At 44.1% G+C, this 24,121-nt stretch overlaps 1 protein-coding gene across 1 annotated transcript in view; it reads right to left on the bottom strand.

The window, feature by feature from the left end:
* MAP3K3 (mitogen-activated protein kinase kinase kinase 3) overlaps nt 1-24,121 on the bottom strand; it is a 33,745-nt gene that overhangs the window by 4,665 nt on the left and 4,959 nt on the right. The window contains exons 2-16 of the mRNA XM_062507956.1: nt 22,363-22,484; nt 21,810-21,899; nt 18,956-18,996; nt 15,917-16,016; nt 15,207-15,320; nt 12,166-12,286; nt 8,649-8,782; nt 7,740-7,801; nt 7,258-7,325; nt 6,936-7,028; nt 5,928-6,119; nt 4,194-4,342; nt 2,342-2,473; nt 1,548-1,677; nt 665-842 (exon numbers count right to left, since the gene is read on the bottom strand). Of these exons, the coding sequence (XP_062363940.1) occupies nt 665-842; nt 1,548-1,677; nt 2,342-2,473; nt 4,194-4,342; nt 5,928-6,119; nt 6,936-7,028; nt 7,258-7,325; nt 7,740-7,801; nt 8,649-8,782; nt 12,166-12,286; nt 15,207-15,320; nt 15,917-16,016; nt 18,956-18,996; nt 21,810-21,899; nt 22,363-22,484 (1,726 nt within the window). The remainder of the gene's footprint in view (nt 1-664; nt 843-1,547; nt 1,678-2,341; nt 2,474-4,193; nt 4,343-5,927; nt 6,120-6,935; nt 7,029-7,257; nt 7,326-7,739; nt 7,802-8,648; nt 8,783-12,165; nt 12,287-15,206; nt 15,321-15,916; nt 16,017-18,955; nt 18,997-21,809; nt 21,900-22,362; nt 22,485-24,121) is intronic.

The following is a 24,121-nucleotide window of genomic DNA, read 5'->3' on the forward strand; positions in this document are numbered from 1 at the left end:
ACAGGACCATTTTGCTCTTTTGACAGAGGCTGTTCCTTGGCTATGCCAATAATAGCACAGCTACAGTTCCCATTCATGCAGATCATCTCTGATCTGACCCGGATCTTTTCTGTTATTCCAGGTCTGGACATCTTTCCTTTAAGGCTAAAATTCTACTAATTTCCAGTACATTTTAACCGTAACTCTCATTCCGTATCTAAATGAATGTGCCCTCCCTAAACAACCTTCAGTTGCTCTTCTAAGGGATATCATGGAATCACAGAATCCCCCATGCTGGAAGGGTCCCACAAGGACCATCATCCCAATTCCTGGCCCTGCAGAGGACACCCCAAGAATTCCACTGCGTGCCTGACAGCATGAGAAGGATGAAAGCATTGCACCAGCCAGAAAGCAAAAAAAACAGCTATCAGTTTGAGGGAGGAATGAGTGGAAAATGTTCCTGAGAAACTAAAACTGTTCCTGAAACACCGAGTGAGTCGCTGGGTGCTAACACTGCAAAGCACAGCCTGCAGAAGATCACGTCTTGAGATCACACCAGCGACTTCAATTCTCCTTAAACTTTTCATCCCGACAAGACGCGAGTTTGGACATTCAGGTGGCAGAAGGTGTCTGTGCTATCTCCAGGAGGTCTGGGCAGCGATGTGTGGACAAGTGCAAGGCTCACCACACGTCTGCCTTCCTGCCGTAGCCTTCCCCGCTGATCACCTCGGGGCTCATCCAGTACGGGGTGCCCGTGACGGAGCGGATGCCTGTCCCCGACATGCAGATTGTCTGCAGCCGTTTGCTGGCCCCAAAGTCCCCCAGCTTCACATTCCCAGCAGAGTCACGGAGAATATTGGCACCTGGACAGAGGCACAAACGAAGACAGCTGTTTTCATGCAGCCCAGCTGCTGGATCCGCAGCCTGCAGAATGACATCCAACCCCAAATACCCGTGCTCATGGTATGGCTCTTTCCCCATCAAGCCTCAGGTGACCTGCTAAACATCATTTCTTTAATTCAGGCTGTAGACAAGCCAATTGCTAATGGCTGTAAATGGGAAAAACTTCAGGGAAAAACACAAGGAAGTGAAGGGGGGAGGGAAATGAGAGCTGAGTCAGCACCAGCATTGTTACAGTGCCTGTAAACAGCTCAGCCAGCCTAGCAGGGCCCCCAGGCCAAGGACTGAGAGAGAACAGAGCTGTGTAGAGAAGGGATTTTATTAGGATGCTGCTTTGGTGAGTGCAAGCACTGCTTTCTGATCAGCTGGGTAACAGATGTAGCTAATTAAACCACTTTGAACTCCTACAATAAACAAGTCAATCTCCACTTTACTTGGTCAGAGGTCCTGAACACAAAGCACCAGGGAAAAAGCAAACTTTAGAGCTCAGTTTTAATGCGGACACAAACTGAGGTTTAGACACCAAAACCAATTCTTCCTCCAAAGCTGCAACGAGATCAAGAACCCCACTGTTGCCATTATCTGGTAGGTGGCCACGTGAAAGCCTTCTGCTCTCAAACTGAGTGCCCTCGTGCTGGGAGAGTCCCTTCCCTGGCCCCTGCCCTCACCCTTGATGTCCCTGTGCACGATCATGTTGCTGTGCAGGTACGAGACGCCCTCGAGGATCTGCCGCGTGTATTTGCGGGTGACGTTCTCCGTGAGCGCCCCGTATGCCTTCAGCTGGTCCTTCACCGACCCCTGCCAAAAACCAAAGAGCAGCAATTGCCAAAGAGGTGACAAAGCACAAATCTTCAGTGTCCGTTCCTCTCCCACTAGCCCTGCACCCAATGGGCCCTGCAGTGAACCCTGGCCTCTGCTGAAGCCTTTCTGGGAGGCTCTCTGAGCATCTTGCCCAAAAAAAGTCCTTTTAAAACAACAGCAAGGACAGGCTTCCTGGCAAAATTGGCTTAAGGAGGTTCTGTCTGCTGGTACAACTGGTTGTGAAGACAAGCAATAAAACAGCTCAGCAGACTGATCTGGTCAAAAGCCTCTCTTTTTGGAGAGTCAGTTTTAGCCTCACGTGCTGTACCATGATTCTGGTAATTCAGTTACCAGGATTCACATGTTGTCCCAAGTCCTTTGAGGTACTTTGGTAGAATAAATTTAGACTGAAGAAAAAAACTGGCTTTAGTGACTGTTACAGAGAATCTATTTCAAGTACAAGACACTTAGGGAAAAAAACCACAGAGGTTATTTGGGCATAAATAATATGAAAGTGGTGGCATTATGAGCCAGCATGAGAAGAGGCACAGCCCTAAGAGGGTCTGAGGTGGATGACATAGTTAGGGGGATCACAGCAACTAACAAACCAGCTAACAAACCCAGCCACCTCCCTTTCTGATCCCTGCCTGTGCTCTCTTACCCCTGGCATGTACTCCATGAAAATGGTCAAGGTCTTCTCTGCTCGATCCCTTAAGCAGCCATAATACTGCACAATACGGTCATGCTGCAGATTCTTTAGCAGCTGAATTTCACACTCCAGGGCACTCACTTCCTATGGATGTTGAAGGAGAAAATAAAATTGCAGCCCCAGGAAATATATAATAAATATAAAAAATAATAAATTTGTCATGTCACTGGCAGGATGAGACCACTACTACACTGAGAAGTGTAGTAGCTTTAGTAGTGTAGTGGCTTTATCTGCTTCTTGGAAATGGCAAACATTACCAGGCATTATCATATATGGATTTAGTACCAGAAGAACTTTGTTTCTTGCCTTGATTCTGTCAGCTGCATGGCTTTACCCTGGGTAGTTGAAAGGATTCTCCACCTACAACACAGGTAGAACCTCACTTCTCCCACTAAGCTGAGGACAGGGAGTGTAATTAGGAAACAGCTCTGAATAGTTACAGAACTGGAACTTCAACCCACTGGAGAGCAAAACAACAGGTGCTGAGAGCTGCTAAGCTTCTGCCACCCATTCCTGTTCTGATTCTCACTGGTCATTTACTGCAATCAACCCTACAAACAGCTTCCTCTCCTGTTTACTTCAAAGAATCTGCAGCTCTGCACATGAAACTGATCCCTTGCTTTGCTCTTGCTGCAGACAACAGGGTATCACAGCACAAAGGCAAAGAGGTTATCCAACAGTTTCAGATGGAATCACAGATTGTTTGTTGCTCAGAAAAAGTATCAGGTTCTTGCTGAATCCAGGGACTGAACAGAAGGAACATCGAAGGCACAGAAGTATGAGGATTTATGAAAAAAGGAATAATGTTTTCTCCCCAAATTAGTCCCATTTAACTCTTTCCAGCCCTGCCATGGGCAGGTTATCAGGTTCGGCTCTCTCAACTCTGGGAGGGGATGCAGTACCTTAGAGCAAGAACCTGGATGTTGTAGGGACACATGGAACCAGAGGAAGCTGCTTAATCAGACCAAATAATAGTTTAAGGTTTGGAGTTTCAGTGCCTTCAAAATGTATTTCAGTCTGCTTCTCCTTGGCTCAGAGTTACTGTCTGATTTACAACACAGACATAGTAGAACTTCCCAATTTAGGACATATCTTGGCATCAATATCCCATATAAAATCAGAATAATTAAGTCTTCATGGATCAGTCATTCAAGCTCAAAGCGAATTTGTTCAAAATTGGGAAACTGGTACATTGTTAAACGCTAGCAAAGAACCCAAAAACCATTCCAGCTGCATTCCCTGTGCAGGGAGCTGAGTGCTGTCCCATAATCTCAAGATGCCCATCCCATCTCCACTGTCTCGAAATTGTTGTCACATCATTCTTCTTAATTAATTTACAACCCACAGCTCAATTTGTTTTTAAGGACATGAAGAATTCAGAAGTGAAAAATTGATAATTAATGCACTTGATATAGGGTGTACCATAGAAACCCAGAAGCGGGTTTCTGCATGTGCAAGCAGCTTTTTCTGTTCAAAAAAGGAAAAAAAAGCCCTGCTTTTGCTGGGTTTGGTTCCATTCACATCCATGTCTAACCAGGAACACAGGGTAGTCTAGTATTCCTCAAGTAACCTGGCAAAAACCCAAAAATCTGAGAAAGGAGAGCCAAGAATGAAGACAGAAAATGGATTTTAGTTTCAGGCTGAAGTTAATAACACAGAAAAGTAATTTTTAAATGACTCCTATTCTTCTCCACATGACTTGAAACCTTAGTACAAACCAAGTAAGATGCCAGCTTTCAAGGACAGCCAGAGAGAGACACTGTACAGGACCCTGCAGGGTTTTAGAAGCTGAGGTGAGAATTACCTTGCTCGTTTCAGGGCTCTCTGGATCAAACTGGACCTGCTTAGCTGCCAGCTCTCTGCCCGTGTCCACGTCGTAGCACAAATACACGCGGCCAAAGGCGCCCTGGCCCAGCAGCTTTCCCCGGCGCCAGTTTATGGGAGCACTTGGAGCTAAGACAGAACAGCAGTCATTTCTCTTTTCATTACACTGTTTAAAAACAAAGGTGGGCTTTTCAAGGACCAATCTCCATCATACTGGCACTGAAGCAGGGATTCTGTAGCTGAAAGAAGTGAGGTGCTCTCCCAGAGTAAGGAGTTAGTGGCAGAGCTCTGAACAGAACCCAACCATCCAGACTCCCAGCATCTGCTGACTGGTGCCCCATTGCAATGACACCACAAAACACTCTGCAAATGTGTTTTACAGACAAGCTATTCAATGGGGTTGGTGAAATTTCATTCCACCAGCAGGTGGACTCTACAAAATCACTACCTTAAGAGATGATGCAGCAACTGAAGAGCAGCTTCCAACCCTTGATCTGCAGTTACCACATGCATCAGATGAAGAAGAGCTGGATTAGCCTTGCTAAATCAATCCCAGGCAGCTGGGAATGACTTAAGTTTCTGGGACAACTTGAAGGACATTATTCTGAGGTTCTCTGCCAAGCTAGCTTGAAGTTACCCCTGTGAGAAGGATTTCACTGCAAGGCTCTCTCGAACTAGAAAGACTGGAAGTCATAATTCCCTACTAGACACTGATAAAGTAGGGACAATGTTATCACATGTGAGTATCTTCTTCACCTGCTGAACAGTCAGACTTAATAAAAATACCCATGAGACCCAGGTAAAGCAGCATCTCCAACACCCAGCAGGAGATCCCATCCTCAAGTCATTAGGTGCCCTCACATTCCATAAGCAGCAGTCTCCTGACCCAGAGTTTAATACTTGAGCCCAGTTTTTCAGATTGCCCTTAATCCCAAAGCATATTACTCAATGAACAGTGCCTTAGCTCCAACTTTGAAAGCAACACTACCAGACTCCTGCAGTGTAATGCATCCAATTATGTTGGATCTAACAAGAAACCCTAAAAACAAAGACAGGAACCAGGCATCTGAACAGTATGAAAATAAAGATGATCTGAAAGATTAGCTTTGCCATGTGTATTTTAATCAGATTTACTGCCACTCAGTATTTTAGTAGGTTCCTTACTCTGCTACAAGCTTACTCTTCATTTTGATCCTTAAATTACTGTGTGGGATATTTGAAGTTCATCAATAATGACTGATGTTCAATTTATTTTTTGTTTTTCTGCTAGAAAGTTGTCCAACAAAACAATTCAAGGATGGCATTAATACAGAAGTAAATCCTTCTACTAAGGAGCAAGTGAAATACATACAGCTCTCAAACTAGCAGAATAACTGTAACCCAAAAGCCTGACTGAAAATGTTAACGTAGCAAGAAAATAAACAACCTTGTCTGCCTGTTTTAAGAACCCTGTAGATCATCTAGATCAGGCAAGTATTTTTTACTTCTTAGCCGAATTTGCAATGCTTTCTAAAGGAAAGGCCAGCTCCCAGAAGAAACCTGAGAAGAAAGAGCCCTGCGGGTGTGACAAACAAGTCCCAAAGCACAGCCAGGGAACGATGTGGATGAATGGCTTGTTGAAGCCAGGTTGTGGCAGTGCGTTGGGTCTGGGGCTCACCCTCAGAGCCTTCCCTGCCCACAGCCCAGGTGGCATTTCCCAGCCCCAGGTGCCTACATTTGGTGGCAATGTTCCTCTCCTGCACGCCCAGCGCGTTCTCGCTGTCGGCGCCGCGCAGGCGGCTCCGGGGATCCAGGTACTGCAGAGCCAGCCCCGCGTTCTCGCCGTTGGTGCTCAGGGAGCGGCTCGAAGGCACCAGGGTGAAGAGATTCCCTTGGTGCCGTCGGATCCGGGGAAACGTCCTGCGGCCTGGGGGGAAAGGAACGTTTGAAAGAAATGCTTCGAGTGGAAGGTCAGGGCTGGGGGCTGAACAGCAGGGGAAGGGACAGAAATCCCATGTTCTGCTCTGTTCCCACGAACAGATTCTGCTGCCGAACAGACGAGATGTAAGAAGGTAACAGCTCAGCGCTGGTGCTGTCTGAGTTCAGTACAGCTCTGGATCATTCCCAAAGCAGAAGGCAGAGAACACTCTGTAATGCCCTCAGTGCTGTAAGATCTAAACTTACCTTCCAAAGGAAAAATCTGTTTTACGGGCTCTGAGCGCAAGCTCCGAGTTTCGTTAACAACTACATGCAAAATGGCTTTCTAGATAACGTGCCTGGACTTGCAAATAAAAACTATAAACAAAGATTGTGCCAACTTGCACCTCATGAAATTTTGAGAGATTAATTTGCATAAAGCCATCTGATGAGCACAGATGTAATTCTTCAAGTCCCTGCTATATTTACAAGATCCAGAAGCAAGTCTGCAATGCAAATTAGCAAAGAATAATGAATCTCTGTGGTAGGAAACTACTTATATAGTCCAACAACTATGTCCACAATCCCCCTACTCAGCCTGGATAACCCCAGAAAGGACAAAGTAAACAAAGAATTCTAAAGTAAACAAAGTATTACAAACAACAACCATTGGTTTCCATGAAAATGTGGCACCATGCACAGCAGCACTAACTGCAAGGACCAGGGCACTTCCAGGCTCTCCAAATAGGAGTTACACTTGTGCAGAGGTTGCCATTGCCTCACCTGTTTTTTCCAGCCTGGAATGGGAGGTCTGAGACCAACTCACCGTCGCTGTAGTCCTTGTGCTGCATGGACACGTTGTAGCGCCGAGGGTAGGTCCCACCCTTGCCTGCTTTGTCGTAGATCTGATTCTCACGGTCTGGCACGCCAAGCAAAGACAAGACAGAGGCTCCTTCAAAAAATGTAACTTCTAACGACAGAATTTTCCTGAAACAGCAGGTCTTTAGGAAGAGGCAATAAAAAACTTCATAGCTTTTCCATCAACATATCCCCAGTTCTTCTATTTATACAATCCCAGCAAGCAGGGAGGGCGGCCAGCCAAGAGCAGAAAACGTCTGGACCAAACAACCTTTGTACCAAAGACATACCTGAGAAGTCCTGTCTGTTATCAGGAAAGCTTTGTGCCCTTGACATCCGTGACTTCCGAAAAGAAGGACTATTTGAGAAAGAAGGCAAGTATAAGTTTTTCTGTTGTTTGGGGTATTTTTTTGTTGTTCTGTTTTTTTTAATGAACAAGTAGAGCCTTGTCTAAAAGAGGTTTAAATACCCTGCAGCCAGATGTTCTCAGAGGGGCAGCTCCACACAGGCTGCTTGCTTCAGAACTGTGTATTTGTAACATAAAGCTACTGAAGCACCAGTTTGTCGGTCTGTGGTTGTGCCAGAAAATGACACAGCCTGAAGACATACTTAATGCTCTTTAAGAAATACAGTGGGATATAGGCAGGAAGTTCTTGCTTCCCTCCAAGAAAATGTATGAGACAGAAAACAGGGTTTTATGCAATTACAACTGGCATTTCCATCTGAGTACACATGTTCTCACCAGTTTGTACATTTGTACCTGGCTGCTCACCTGTCCAAGGACTGGCAGCTTCCTGACACCGAGTTTTCAGCACTGCTTAGAGGGTCCAACATCTGCAACACAGAAGAAACCACACAGCAACATCAGTGCAGTCCAGGGCCCAGGAGAGGCTGTGCCAGAGGAGCAGAGTGCCCATGACTGTTTGCCTGCAGGATGCCCAGCTGAAGAAGGGAGTCTAAGCCTATTTAAATGTACCTTAAATTGTACTATTTATATTTTCCCTTTATCTCCCACAGAAATCCGGTTCATACAAAATCTGAGGCACTGCTTGAGTTGTTGAAGGACTCTGCTGTGAAAAATGCAAGCTTTAGCAGCCATGTGCTGTGTTCCGATCCCAACTGGCTCCAGAACAGTCTCTGCTGGTGCTGCTGCCTCCACCTGCAAGTTGCCCTCTGGCCTCACTTCCCAGTCTTTTGAATGAAGAGCAGAGTTTCAAAAGCAAAAGGGTCACACAAACCTGGTAATAGGAAACCTTGTCACATGTGTGACAGTACCAAAACTGCTCAGTCAGAGATGGAGGGGCAATGCCCAGAACAGGGAACTGCTTTGAAAAGGCTTTGAACTTACACAGTTGCAATTTGAAGCTGTTTAAATGCACAAAGCAGCACTTTTAGAATCCCGGAATGGTTTGGGTTGGAAAGGACTTTAAGGGTCATCCAATTCCACTTCCCGCCACGGGCACGGACACCTTCCACTAGATCAGGCTGCTCTAAGGTTGCCCTTGGACACTTCCAGGGATGGGGCAGCCACAACTTTCTGGACAACCTGTGCCTCACCACTTAGAGGTGCCGACGAGTGTTTGGGAAAGGACGGGAGGGCCCAGCCGGCAGCAGAATCCCTCCCTCCCTCCCTCCCTCCCTCCCTCCCTCCCTCCCGGGCGTGCTCGGTGCCCGCACTCACGCACTGCTCGCTGGTCTCGGGGATGAACTCGCCCTCGCTGTGGATGCTGGTGTAGGAGCCCTGGCGCGCGATGCGCTGCTGCCGCTCGGGGACGTAGCCGGGCGGGGGGGAGCTGCGGCCCGTGCTCTGCGAGCCTGTGACAAGGAAAGGACAGGACAGGACAGGACAGGACAGGACAGGACAGGACAAGGACGGCACAAGGACGGCGCTGGCGCTGCTCCTGGCCGACACTGCTGCACCCAACCGCCCCCCAGACCTGCTCCGGCACCCAACTGCTAGCACCGCAGCAATGCCAGAGTGAACCCTGCAGCCTGGACACACATGGGCCCAGGAGAACCAAACTGTCTGATGTGCACCTGTACTGATGTTTCAGATACTACAAGATTATTGCTGAAGCTCCTGACAAAGCAGTCACCTCTTTCTAACCTCTTCTGCTCAACCTTCTGAGCATAATTCCAGTTTAATCATCTGCTAGTGGCACTACCTAAAGAGTTTCTCTTGTACTACCTATTGAGAGAAACTTCACTCTTAGGGTTTATTTTTCTCTTGAAGAACTCGAAGAAGATGAAACTTTAGATACAGGAAGAAAAAACCCCAAACTTTTAGCAGTGACCTATCCACCTGCATCTGCCACCAATTCCCACTGTGAGCTCCAAGATCTGCTGTGGTCCAGCCAATCTGCTCGAGGTCACACATGAAGTCAGAGGCAGCAGGTGAAGATCAGCTCTCAAGCTGTGCTCCTTACAACACTGTCTTTAATTAACTGTGTGTACCCAGGTGCTAGGAAAGATGGGTAAAGATCAGCAAATATTCTCCCAAGGAAAATATTTTCGATAGAAGTTGTAATAAAGAGCGAAGGCAAAGAGCTGGGACAAGGGAGCATGCACCTTTCAGGGGGCTGAAAAGCAGAGCATACACCTTTCAAGGGGCTGCAGAAGGAAAATGAACAATGCTTGCATGGCTTAGAGTGCAAGCGGGGTAAACTACATGAAAAAAAAGGGATTAATAAAATCACAGGATCATTAAGGTTGGAGAAGACCTCCAGGACCACGAAGCCAAGATTGTTAAGTCCACAATCTATTGCTCAGAGTCACCAGGTGATTTCCCAAGCAGCTCCCAGGGTTCGTGTGCCCTCTGGAGCCTTAGGAGGGGTGGGAGAGCCCCTGGGCTGCCCCAGCTCCAGGAGCACTTTCACTCCTTCCGACAGATGCCACGGCCAGAGCGAGCCCAGGGCCCACTGGCACTGGCCCAGCTGCTGTTGTGGAAAGGCCCCATCCCTGGGCAGGAAAAGGAAGTCGGCACTAAATCCATGTATATCAAAGGAAGTGAGTGGAAAAAACACAAGCCCTGCCAGAATGCTTAGCAACTTTTTTTTTCCTCCCCTTTTAAATAAAAGTTATCTTTACTTCCAAAGCTCTGAACTGGTGACAAGAGGCTCGAGGCCATTTGGAGCTCAGGAACCACTTGGGTTCCTCTCCTGCTTGCAAAAAGCTCTAGCTGAACACTGCTTTGGACTTGAATTGCATGACATGGTATGAAATGGAGAGTCTCCATGCCTGAAACACCAGGAACAGGACACATTCCTTTTCCAAGAAGAGAGGAGAAGAGAAGGAAGAAGAAATTGATGCAAGACTGAGCTATTGCCAAATTACCAGCAGACCCCTGAAAGAACTGCAATTCTTCTGGACCTCTTCATAATGTAACAGTCTGGTACTCTGACATGTTCAGAAAATAAAACCAATGGTTTCTTGACTGATGAATGACAAGCTATTCAGAAAGCATCCATAAGCTGGGATCAGAGGAAATAGAAGGGATCTAGAAGGGGCCCCTTATTACTATACAGTTTACCCATGACAGACACTTGCTACAGTCTGTTGGCTTTGGCACCATTATCTAGATACCTCAGAATGTCAGTAAATATATATATATATAAAATATATTTGAAATAAAATAATTTTGGCATTCAATTTGTCTGTTATAGAAGAAACATGGTGTTCAGACATGCATAGATACCATTCTCAGGACCAAGGAATGTTACTCTTTTTATACATATTAACTTCAAACTAGGAAGAATGGGAAAAGTATTTTTGTCCCCATTTCAGTCACGTACTTCACAAGCTTCCAGTACTTTGTTGTTTCTTTGCTGCTTCATAAAAGAAAACTGTCCAGAAGGGGATCAGCAAACTCTCCACAGGACACGAGCAGGTTTGTTAGACAAGTCCCACACTGAGAACTACTGCTCTAGTTCACAAGTCCTTCCCTCTGAACTCATTCTCCCAGGTACCTCTGCTCAGAACAGTGTAGATCCAGCTCTGGTTTGGACTCCCCAGTATGAAGACTTTTGTGGTTTAAGCTGATTTATTATTTGATACTTTGCACTGCAAATAGTGATCTAAAGTCATGTAGTAATTCTGCCTCAAGTTTAAATAGTTTATGAAACTGAAGCACTCCTTTGTCACAGTGAAGAACTTCCAAACAAAACAACTCTTGACATGCCCAGCTCCTGGTAGTGCCCTTTGTGACTTACATACCTGTCCTCAGGCATTAGCTCTGACAAGCCCCAAAATAGCTGGTGTAACAGCCATCCTCTGCTTCTGTTCCAGCAAAGTGTACCTTCTCTCATTTCTGAAGGAAATAGTTTACACAGAGCAGCATTTCACACTCTCACCTTCCTTCTGCACTTTCACTGCTCACTGAGCTTCATATCAAAGAATCAAATCCTAAACCACACACTTTTTTGGGTTCTTTTGGGCCTATAAATCCTTGAAGGTGTTTTACATGTTTTAATTTTTCATATAAGGTTAACAGCTTTGAGCATCGTTCAAGAACATATTTGGATTGTGCTGCATGGTTACACAGAAGGTTGTAACATAGAAATTGGGAGAAATCAGACAAATCTGCCAGAGATGGAAGTCACATAAAGTAAAGAAGACTTACATGAACCTTTTCCCTAAACAGGAGTTCACTGAGCTAACACAGACCCAAAGAAATGAGACAAAGGTACATATTACTCTGATTTTTAAAATTATCTTTTGTGCACCTCTGATTTTGTCTTGTGCTCTACTCACCTGATAATTCAAAGAGTGAAAGTTTAAGCAACTCAGTAGGACACTAGCTGGATATGCAATTATAATTCCTAGTAACATGCTTGATTGCAGGAGTCAGGACAGATTCCAAAGCCCAACATAAAAAAAAATTAAATCTAGGTTTCATGAACTGAAATTGCCAATCTAAATAAAAAGCTTAAAAGAATCACATCAGCTTTCCAAGTTTCTAACCACAGTGGCTCTGGCTTTAGGACATCCCCTTTAGCAGCTCCTCAGCTGTTCCACAACTTAGCAAGGAACTTTGAAACATTCTATTGCAAACATATTAAGAGCTTTTGAAAATTAACTGCCCTGTCCCAGAATAACCTTTCAATTTCTCAGGGCTCTCCTAAATGCTGTACCAGAAACACTAGTGCCCAAAAGATATATTTCATCAAACGAAAACATGGAGAAGTGGTAAAAATACTCACTGACAGACAGATGCCTACTTCTGGGTTCTGGCTGCTGATAGGGCGTGCTCACATCCCCCACAGATTGGGAAGTTTTAATCCTGACCTGCTTGGGCAGTCCAGAATGGGGTGAAGAACTGCTCTGTTGGGTAAAATGAAAAGAGTAAAACAAAATAAGGTGAGATGAAGGAGCTCAAGCAGTCTGGCCACAGTTTAAAAAATATTATGCTTAGTACCAAGAAAGTGCTGAGCAACAGTGCTAAGGCCTGGAACCTTATTAATTCAGAAAACACAAACAAAAAGGCAGCAGAAGAGTCAGGTTTACAATTATGGTGTAAAACAGGAGTCAGAGAAGTAGAACAAATGCAAGTGCAAGGTTTGAAACACGAGGGGCTCCTGTCACCCCCTGAGAGCAGAACACAGAAGCACCCACAATTCCCAACAGCCACCTTGGCCAGCAGAGATAAATTCTGAATCTTGCACTGCTTCAGAAGCAACCTGACTCCCCGCAGTCTTTAAAAGGTAAATTCATAATTCAGAATAAGTAAAATTAAATTCTGGAGAGCTTAATAGCATCAACAGTCTGGAGATGCCAAGATGAATTTATTCATCCTTCCCTGAACTTACATATATTTTATCTAATTAACGACAATTTTTCCACAGAGCCCTCATCTCATTCAAAGCAGGAAGAGGAATGAGACACGTGAAACCTCTCCCAAGCCAATGAGATCCTGTGTTAAAGCAGGAGCTCAATACCTATAGATACTTTCAATTTTGACCCAACACACCTAGTTCTACAAGGTGTAATATTCCTTCCTCTTGAGTTACAGAACTTATCTTATTTGAGAAGAACATAACCAAAGACACCTCAAGGAAATAAATTCTGACTTCTGAAAAGTATTTGAACATGATAGGCAAGCAAGGTTTGACAATTCAAATGCTTTAATTCAGTATTAAAGTACTGAATGGTTGCCCATTTAATGAGCACATACACTTGAAAGGAGTAAGGAGAGACCCTGATTTAAATCACATAAAATTCACCATGGGCAGGTTCATGGGAGCTGGATAAAGGGTGCAGAGGTCACCCTGCTGATGGACAGCCTGGCTTTGGTATTACAGCTGCTCCAACTTCACCAGTTCTCCCCACTAGCTCTAAACATAAAGAAAAGACTGGCAACAGGGGTGAAGTGACTGAGAAAAGAAATGAGTCACACAAAGAGGCGTAAGAAAATCAGTCTGAATGCTGCTCACAGACACAGGCTCCTGGTCCAAGGGACCCAGCTACTTCTGTAAAGTTCATTTGTTTTCTGTACACATTTGTGCCAAAGTCACCTTTCCATCCCCAGAAAAAGAAAAGAGCACAACCAAAACAAAATCTGCATCCTGTACTTCAGGAAAAATAATGTTTCCCACTCCCCAAGTGGGATCAGATCATGCAGCCAAGAACCTGCTTCAGGCTTGTGGGCTTATCCCATGGAGGGCTCTCCTGTCAGGCAGCTCAGAGCAGCACAGGAAGCTCGAGGAGAGGGAGGGAAACAGTGGCACTTACTGAAGGCTTTGCTGTTTGTTTCTGCTTTGAGTAAAAGAGGAAAAAACAGCTAATAAAAGGACATCAGCAGTGGCTGCTGGCTGGAGTGGGGTGAGATTTACCAAGTGTTTCTTGCTCGTGCCAAGTTAGGTGGTATCCTCTGACACTGGCTGCAGCCTGAAGGCACTGACATGAACACAGGGCTGGCAAAGAGGATTATCTGACTGTGCTGCACCAAAAGTTGAGGCCACCTTTAACAGGATGTTTCCTGACAACACAGAACTTCGGTCTGACTCCACCAGGTCAGACCAGAGACCTTCTTGCCAAGTATTGTGTACAGAACAGGCAGCAATAACTGCTCAGGGAAAGGGCACAGGACAAGGAACAGCATCATCCCCTCCTACACCTCCCCTGTCATTTGGGAAAGGGCTGTTAACACTCCTGAAGTTCTTTGGATTTCCATTGCCATGGATTATCAAAATACAAAATAGTGAGAAGTACATTTAAGTTATCATGACAGTCCCAAGAATTACAGGTGTGATTATTTCCAGAGCTGAGCTCCCAGCCTGCAGAACTTGAATAGGTATGAACATTCCAGATTGACAAGCTACTACCAACAGAACAGCTTTTTGTGTCACACTCTTCAGGAGAATCTGGTAATTTGCAAATCAAATATCAAAGCTATTGAGGTCCTTGGTTTGAAAATCTGCATGACCTTAATTCTGAAGAAAAAAATCATAGAATAATAGAGATATTGGTTAAGTGTTTGGTCTGTGTTTTCCAGCCACAGATCAGAAGTAAGGGAAAATTCTGACTCTTCTTGCCTTCTCCAGCTTGCAGTTTATTCATTGTCCAAAACAGGCATCTTTGGGAGCTTGATTTAAAGATTTACTTATCATATTATGACCCTGTCTGCTGAACAAATAAACCACATTGACACCCATTGCCACAGCCACCTGTGGTAGAGAGTGAACCAAGAGACAACTCAAATCATCTTAGGTGTGAATACACCACTATTAGCAAAGGCAACTCCGTTTCCACAGCCAGGCTGGACTCAATGCATTAGGGCTGCAGAGCTGGAAAATCACTGGAAGCTGTCCCCAGCCTTCTCACCTAGGGAAAAAAGTGCTAAAGGCTGCTCTTCAAGGACAAGCTGTACTCTAAAGGCAAAGTAATTCCACACATTTTCAACACTGTGCTATTAGTTAAAGCTAATAAAACTTCTCTGAAAACCAAACTCATCAAGTGTTTTCTGCCTATGCCCACTGGGTATTTGATATAAAATGGCCTTCACACGACAGCTTATAAAGCTGCAAGGTTTTAGCCCCCAATCAGCTGCTGAAGTCAGGGGAAAAAACCCAACACAAAAAGACACCTATAGCTGAGCCAATGCAAAGAGGATAAACACATGCATCTGTGCCTGGGAAGAGTGATTTTATAATCCCTGTCACATTCAGTTAATGCTGCCAGCATGCTTTAGAGCCTTAAGGGTAAACCCCTTGATTTTGCTGCAGCCCCAGAAGTGGTTACCTACATGGTTCCTGTCCTGGGACAGCAACAGTATCCTCAGGCTTTTCACATTGGAGCTCCGGTCTAAGAGATCTACAGCTTTATCCAGGTCATCTTGGTTTTTCAAAGGAATAGAGAGCTGCAAAATAAAGAGCAAGGGAAAAAGCATTAGAAAACACAAAATAAACCCCCAAGTCTACTTCTACAATAGGTATTAAAACAAATATTAGAAATATACCAGACTATAAAACAGGATTCTGACTGCTCATTTATTCCACAAACTTTAATTCCAATACTGTCTTACTGTCCTTTTTAATGGGGTTTTCCTCCCATGTCAGAGAAATGGCTGACCCTAATGCAAATTCCTCTGAAGCATCACCCACAAAAGTATTAACTGCTACCTGGAATTGCTGTTTGCAAAGAACAAAGACTTGTCAGCCCCTGACTCTCTGATGAGAAAATGGTCTCAGAATACTTATGAATCCAGAACTAATGATCAAGTGAAAACTGGGTTTCAGGCAGAGAGAGAGCAACACCAGAACAAGGGAACAAGATGGTGCTGTTTGTACAACACACACACCAGTGAGATGCTTTACCAGGATCAGCACATATGCCTTCGGATCAGGGATTCAACAACTGTTTGCATCAAAGGAAGACCCAAAAATTAAACTTCTGGGTACAGAATTTGTGATGGGGAAAGGAGGTGTCATGCAGAGAGCTCTGACAGCTCAGTACCTCGTTGTTCATGTAGTGGAGGTCCAGGGGCTGTCCAAAGGCTGTTTTCACTTTCTGCTGCACGTCCTCATAGCGCACGGGACGGACGAACGGGATAATCCTGAGAGGAAAGAGAATCACTCATTTGTTCAGAGATACACTTGCAAGTGCAATCAAATCACATGGCTGAACCATTAAAAACACATTTGAATGGTCTCCTTTCATCCTCAAGCAAGTAGTGAACCTTTCAAATTTAAATTTATATGCATTATTTCAATAAGGAATTATTGATCTCTGGCATATTTTCATACAGTTTGTCAAAATGCAATGTTCAGCTGGGGATTTCAAATGGAATACTTTTGTCCCTGGGCAGAAAAGTACCCTTTTTTGAATAAATGTTTTTCATATAACAGGATACAAATGCCCTGTGCACCTTGGCTTAAAAAATAGCACCTGCTCTGGCACAGATGAGATACTGCCACAAAGAGCTGGATTGTGAGCACCAATTAACAAACTTGTCATGAGGCAGAATAACAGGATACAACAAGGTCTCCCTTGAGCCTCCTCTTCTCCAGGCTAAACAATCCAAGATACTCTTCACACTTGAACTATTATAATATCTGGCTATACTTTTTGTCCTCAACTGGAAGATTAGTGTTCTTTCCAACGCAATTTTTGCTAGTTAACATTTAGAAGAAAAATTGGTTCCAACCAAAGAACTTTCAGGGTTTTTATATCTATCTTTCTCCTGTTTCATTTGCTGCATCAGCACACTACAAATGATCAAGGGATTGTCTGGACTTCCAGGTTACTTGGAAACTCAAGACTTGTTCTTGCTCATAGAGGCAACTCAGTGAATTATCTCATCCGAGTTTGTGGGGAAAGAGAGGGAGAAGGGTTTTCTGTAGGGACCATGGGGCTGCCCCTGGATCCCTGGCAGTGCCCAAGGCCAGGCTGGACACTGGGGCTGGGAGCAGCCTGGGACAGTGGAAGGTGTCCCTGCATTGGCAGGGTGGCACTGAGCTCCCTTCCAACCCAAACCCCCCTGGGACTCTCTGACTGTATGAACCTGTGCTTTGGAGAGAAGGCTTCGTTTCCCAACCATCCATCCACATCCACAGCTTCATCAGCCCTGGCTATCCTTTCTTGAGATGCAGCTTTTGTTTAAAATAATCCTTGTGTTAGTTGGCTTCCTCAGCCCCTTCCCATGAAGGGTTATCTTGCTACCAGACCTACAACGTTCAGCTATTTGGAAAGAATTGTCCCTGTTAAAAAGCAGCCCACAATAACATTTTCTACATATTCCTAAGAAAGCCATAGATGAATTCCCAGTCCTCTGGCACCACACAAATGCCATGTGGCTCTCAGTCCTTTATAAAGGCTCCCATTCTACACTCAATGCTTTCAAAAGCAGAGCTGTTTTCAGGTGCCACACATTTTATTAGTTTAAAAACTCTGTGTACTCCTCTAACAGAAAATCCTGGACTGCAGAGTTTAAGCAGCCCATTCCTGCCTGACCACCTTAAATATTTGTGGTTAGATCTGGCAGCTCCAGTGAAACCAAGCACACACACTGACATTCTGGTGCAAGCTCCCTGTCTGGAACTGCACACTGTGCTGGGAGCAGGGAATTCAGGCGAGCACAACTGCATAATTACACTGACACACAATCAACCTTTTCATTTTAGGACAAAAACAAACCCGGGATAAAACCCTTCTGCCCCCTGCAATACACCCAGCAGACAGGCAAGATGATAAGACCGTGTGTGACAAGAAATTATGACATGTCCCACTGTGGCTCTGCTGGTGTCCCCACAAAGCCCCTGACACAGGAGAACACTGAGCAGACCTGGCTGACAAAGAAGGAAGCAAATCCCAGTGATGGTTACCTGCAAAATTTCTCCCACAGCACAAGAAGTCACTGATAGAATTCATCACATAGGATTTCAGTGAAAGAAACAGTTCAAGTTTTGAGGAAGAGTAGAAATTGTTGTCCACAGCCTGCTTTGCCAACAAAGAACACTTCTGCTTTCCTAACAGAAATCCCAAAATCTGACAAAGGAGGAGCTTCAACAACTCTGCCAATACCCTCTGCTGGGACAGGCTGTGAGGATCACTACAGACAGCTCCTGCACCACTGACATTAAATTTGCATTTTATCATGAAATCATAAACTACTTCATGTTGGAAGTACTGCCTGCTCTGGGACAAACCAAAGGACTCCCACAAGGTGGCTGTGAAGGTGGCACATACATTCATGCTTACAACCCAAATAATATCAAAATATGTCTGATATAATCCTTCCATAATATTGTCCAATATAACCCAGTATCAATATCACATTTTTCCTTCAGTGAGAGCAGACCCAGAGACCACAGACAAGCCTGAAGCCTTCCTGAGTGTTCACACAGCCAACAGTCATTAAATGTTTCAAGAGCTCCTCTCGAATTGATGGCAAATAAGAGGCTTTTGGGGACCTCCTTTGAAGTATTTCAGCAATTTTATCCATTGCAAACATTGCTGTAAAAACTGAAACTGCTATTTCAGTAATTTCTGTTTTCTTCTTGTAAAAGAATGTCTCTCAAAACCAAATATCAGAGGAAATAGCAAAGAAGCTTTTACACCAACGAATAAAAATCTTCCCTTGTTGTATGTATTGCTCAATCACAGCAGGGCAGTGATAATGACAGGGCATCAGGAAGTGAGAAACTAGAAAAGAATGACACTGATTTGATCAGCTTCATTTGGTTTCAGTTACGTGAAACAAAATGGGAAGATATCTGAAATAAGACTTTCAGGCTGAACTGAATTCAGGCTGGACAGCTTTCAAAAATGCTGCAGTTCACTTACAAATAAATATTACGGAAACAAATCAGTGTTTCATGACACGCTGATCTCTAAAAATAACCAAGCTGTGTGTGACCTGTTTGCTATTGCCTTTACTGTGTGATTTCCATCCAGGAAAAAAGGAAAGTAAAGCCAACAAAATATTTAAGCTAAATCACTGATGACTAAATTACTCTCCTAAGCAAAGAATCAAAGCAGTGAAGGCCAACTTACCGTCTCTCCCCATTATGTTCAAACTTGATCCTGACATCATTCTGCAGGAGAAAGAACAAAAGGTGAGCTCACAATCAAACTCTGGTACACACAGCAGCACACAAAACCACTGTATTATGATTTTAATATTTTAACTTTCTCCACAGAAGCTGAAGCACACTGGAAACAAGTGGCTGATACATTAACACAGAAGGTGAGGAATGGAGAAACTGCTGAAAGAGAAGGAAAGGTAAAAAAACCCAAAGCTGCAATTTTTGTAAACTGACACTTCAACAAAGGACACTGAAATAAACTTTTAAAAGCTTAAACTTTAACACTGCATGGGAAAAATCTGAAATTTAGTCCTAACTGCTTATTTATCTGTAGTTAATTTTCTTTAAGCATGCTCAAAGCATGCATGGCAAAAAAAAAGAGAGAGGATGTGCTACACTTTTTACTCCTACTCCTATTTCTAAATTTTTATTCCTATTTTTAATTCTTTATTCTTAAGACATGGACTAAATCTCTGCCTTTGCAAAACTGCAGCTCCTGAAACTCAAGAGTTACAAACAGGATGATTCTGTGTCACCTTTTAAAGTTCTAAGGTTTCAGCAAAGGGGTCATCACCACCATCTGGACAGCTAAAAGCACTGACTGTGCAACCTGTGCAGTCACTGCAAACCCAGAGGATGCTGGGTGGCATGGAAGAGTCAACAAGCTGAACTTTCAACTCTGGACAGCGAAGGTCAAATCCCAATTTAGGTCAGAAAGATAAAAATAAAAGGGAAAAATCTGCTCTGATAAGACTCCATCATTTCTGCTGCACAATTTATGTGATTGGAATAGATTAAGCCATCTGTGAAAGCCTCAGACAATAGGCAATCATACATCTAGGAACTTCAAAAAAACGTGGCCAGGAAATGCTCTTTAGCTGGAGGAAGTTTCTGGCAGGCCCAGTGGTCAAGAATGCAGCTCAAAAGCACCCATGGAGTCCCTGGGAGCACAAGGAATTCCTGCAGCAGGGCTGGAGAGACAGCATGGAGCAGGGAAAATGACCTTCCCAGTCCCAGAAGTGACCAGCTGCAGGTGGGTCATTCATACAGAACTTTAAAGAGTGCTCTTTTAGATATGGGAAGTGAAAGAACTTAGTCTAGGACTACTCCAAAATGAAACAAATTCTAGAGAACCCATTTGAATTGAGCAGCAAAGGAACAACGCAGCAAACAGTACAGGAGTAACATCCTAGAAAATATCTCTACCTGCCAACTCCTGATCTAAGAGGTGTTCTTAGGCACATTGCATGGAGGAATGATTGTTTTACAGCAGGATTTTCAGGAAAGCAAGGCTCTGGTTTTAACGTTATCCTACTCTAAGCAGCCCGGTCTAAAGAACTAAACAGGACAGTTTGGATGAAATGGAATTCACACCATTTTTCAGATTAAACTTCTGACCTCAAGATGTGACTTAGGCCCTGGAACAGCCAAGTGACACAGCTCTCACAAGCTGAAATTAGACAACACTAAGGGATCCCCAGGGCACTTTGAAAAACTCTCTTTAATTTGCTGGTACCCAAAAGCAAACTCCAGCCCTTTTCTCAACTCCACTGCTTGCTTTGAAACCTCTCATTTGGAGTAAAGAAAAAAAGGGGATGGAATTTGTCATTCACTGCTTGATTTTTCCAAAAGGACCTGACACTGCCCATTCATATCTATTAATCAAAGGTCTAACAAAAGGTGTTCAGAGTGATCTTGGTGTTCCCATTCCAGAGAAAACCTTGAGGATTTCTAAAGCATCCAGCACTTTCAGTTTCCCTTGCAAGCAGTGAAGCCATCACTTCTTAAAGCAATTCACATAAACTGTCCTCAGAGATGATTAAAAGAGCAAATCCAAGTTTGGCACATCAGTATCCCAGTTCTGCGACGTGGTATCAAAAATCACAATTACAGATTTTGATTTAATCTCTGAATTTCTGTCTCAGAGTAATTTGGAAAGGATTTTGTACTACTCCATCTATGGATTTGTCCAACACATTCAAGGAAATCCCAGATCCAGCTAAACAAGTAGATTATGAGCAGGCCAAGCTTAAGGAAGACAGACATGAACTTCAAAGCCTGCTCCAAAAAGCTTATACCTGTAACAGGAATGAAACTGGAAAGTTATTTTACTGACGTAGGAAACTTCTCCTGTTCATGTCAGTCTTGCTGCCAGTAACTTGATTTAATTTTGAATGATAGTAATGGACAAAGTTTTTGACTAAAATTGTTGCTTTTGCTTTGAAGCACCTCATTTAAATGACATTCAGCACCTCCAGGCAAAGCTGCATTGTTCTGTCCTTCCTTCTTACCAGAACACCAATACCACCATTTTCTTCATGAAAAAGTCTGGAGAAATGTGGAATGAACCTAACAAGACCCCAGAGCATTGACTCTACCACTCATTACCTTGGGAGTCACAGAGTGCTTTGGGTTGGAGGAACCTCAGAGCCCACCCAGAGCCACCCCAGCCATGGCAGGGACACCTCCCACTGTCCCAGGTGCTCCAGCCCCAGTGTCCAACCTGGAACTGGGCACTGCCAGGGATCCAGGGGCAGCCACAGCTGCTCTGGGCACCTGTGCCAGGGGCTGCCCACCCTGCCAGGGAACAATTCCTTCCCAATATCCCATCCAGCCCTGCCCTCCTTCAGCCCAAAGCCTTTCCCCCTAGTCCTGACCCTACAATAAATGTGCACACCCTGCCACACCAGGACAGAGTCAGGGAAGAAAAGCTTTCCCCACCTCCCACCCACTTAAAGGAATTCATGAAGTCACTGCACACAACTTGAAGACATACTCCTGATTTATAATTGCTAATATGGAAATGAAGGCAGTTTTCTCACCGGAATTTTCTTTTCCTCCACTGCAGAGGCACACTGGTTCATTATTGCAGGGCTGCCCAAGAGGGGGGGACTGCTGGCATTGTGTTTTTTCTTTAAGAGAGAATAAAATCACTTTAAAAAATGGAAATATGACTGTGAAATCAGAAAGCCACTTGCTAGAATTTTTGCTGGGCAGACCAAATGCCATAAAAAATACATATGGGTAGAATGTAGTATAAGATGTTGCAAATTATCAAATTCATTATATACATGTATACATACATACATAATGTAATGTATATTAAATATTTTATTAAACAGTGTAAATGTATAGCATATACAATACATAATATGTAAGTATGATATGATATTCGTTAATCTTATATAAAAATACAAAAAATAGAAAAGCTACCATATTTGCCACAGCCAGAGCAAGATCAAGGAGCCGATTCACATCTGATGTTTTGGCTGCTGGGAGCACAGGACAGAGCCAAGGCAGCAGATCCTCTGTGCCCCTGCTCGGTCCCTCCTGCCCCAGGTGACCAGTTCAGGTGTTCCCCACCTGGCCCATTACCTGCTTGGTGGAGTGAGCAGTGTCTTTATTCTTCATGGTGTCATATCCAGGCAGCCGGTGACGCCTGCCCAGCTGCAGTGCCACCAGGTCCTTCATGATGGATTTCAAGGCCTCTTGTTCATCTGTGATGCAAAAGAATTTTAGGAGTAAGTTGTCTGGGTGAGCACCAACCACAACATTTCTGCACCCTTGACACTTTTGCACCGGTTTTCTGCTGGTTCATAGAACAACAAGCCTTTCTAGGACTTTGCAAATACACTGCGATTTAATTCAGTCATAAAAAAGCCCAAACTTAACTGAATATCAAGACATAATAAATTGAGAGAGAAATGTTAAGTCACTTGTCCAATGTCATAGAAGGATCTGGCCAGAGAATGGATGAGAAATGAATGTCCCCAGCCCCAAATTCTGCTCATAAGACTTCACAACAAGCAGTAAAACCTGGACAGATTTGCTAGATCATCACAGGTCATTTAGGAAGGGCAAACTGACTAGCTTCTGCCAAGAAAAACCTGGTAAAACTCTGTTCTTTCCCACTTTATATCCTGTTAATTTTGAGTTCTTGCTTGCTACTGGAACAAATCACAGCCATTAGGAAGAGAAATGAAAATCTGGATGAAGATTCATCTTGGAGCACCTGTGAACACAAATCTGCTTGTACTGCTTGCCCCAGCAGGTTCCTCTCTTCCCTCAGAACAAGCTGATGGAATAAAATTCAAACCATTTTATGAGATTTCAAGATCTGCTGAACAGGTTCAAGTTGTCCAGCACTAAGAACACTGTCAGCTGGCAAAGTACAATGCAGCAGGTTCAATTCAAGGCTTCTTGCCTTGCAGCAATATAAAAAAAAACACACTGATTTTTTTTCTTGCATGTAATAAGAATTACTTTCTGAACACTTCTGATGTAACCAATTTAAAGTGTTCTCTCCCACTGCCTGTTAGTTTTGAGAAGTGATATTTAGCAGAACTTTGTGTTTAGGGAAAAAAGAGATATGTAAAAGGAGAGAAATGCACAGCAGCTGGGCCGTGGGGGATGGCAGATGAAGCTCTAAAAGCTACGGAAATGAATCCTTTACTTGGGCATGGATGATGACCCTAAATTCCTTGATATTGCAAAAGGTAAAGGGAGCTGCCAAGTGAAGTTTTGTCTAAAATGGGACTGCACTGGGCACTTGGCTCCCAGGCACTGTGCCACAGCTAACAAAGCAGCACCTCATGCTGTCACTGCTCCTGGCACACTCCTGTCCTCTGGATTGCCTGGCTGCTATCTCACATATCCACACTCAGAAAGGTTTTGGGGATAAAGTGTTGTTTCCTTGGCAAATAACACACTCAGTTAAACCCCTTCTGATATTAAGGCATTACTTAGGCATGGAATTTGAAGCAGTGATTTTATCAGCTCTGGACATGCCCAGGAGAATCTGCCCTTTCTACAAGAGTTTGGGAGAACCTGAACCCTAGCTTTGAACGGTTTTTTTTTTTTTTTTTGATAACTGGGACTTTTGGAAGTAATGTGAACCAGATGAGGTTATCACAGCCCTGCTCAGATGATGGTGTGTCAGGTGTGCACAGCTCCTCCTTTCTTCCCTCACTATTTTGAGGAGTTTGAATTGAAAAGAGCATTTTTGAAGCTGATTTGTAAATAACTGAAACTTAATTTTAAGAATCGACCATGGCTACACTTGTCCCTGGTTGATGGCACTGGTTTGATGGGCAATCACTTGCATCTGGAAGAGCTGTCCTGGGAACAGCTGCTG

The sequence above is a fragment of the Cinclus cinclus genome, chromosome 24 (genome assembly GCF_963662255.1).
Source record: "Cinclus cinclus chromosome 24, bCinCin1.1, whole genome shotgun sequence".
NCBI classification, from domain to species: Eukaryota; Metazoa; Chordata; class Aves; order Passeriformes; family Cinclidae; genus Cinclus; species Cinclus cinclus.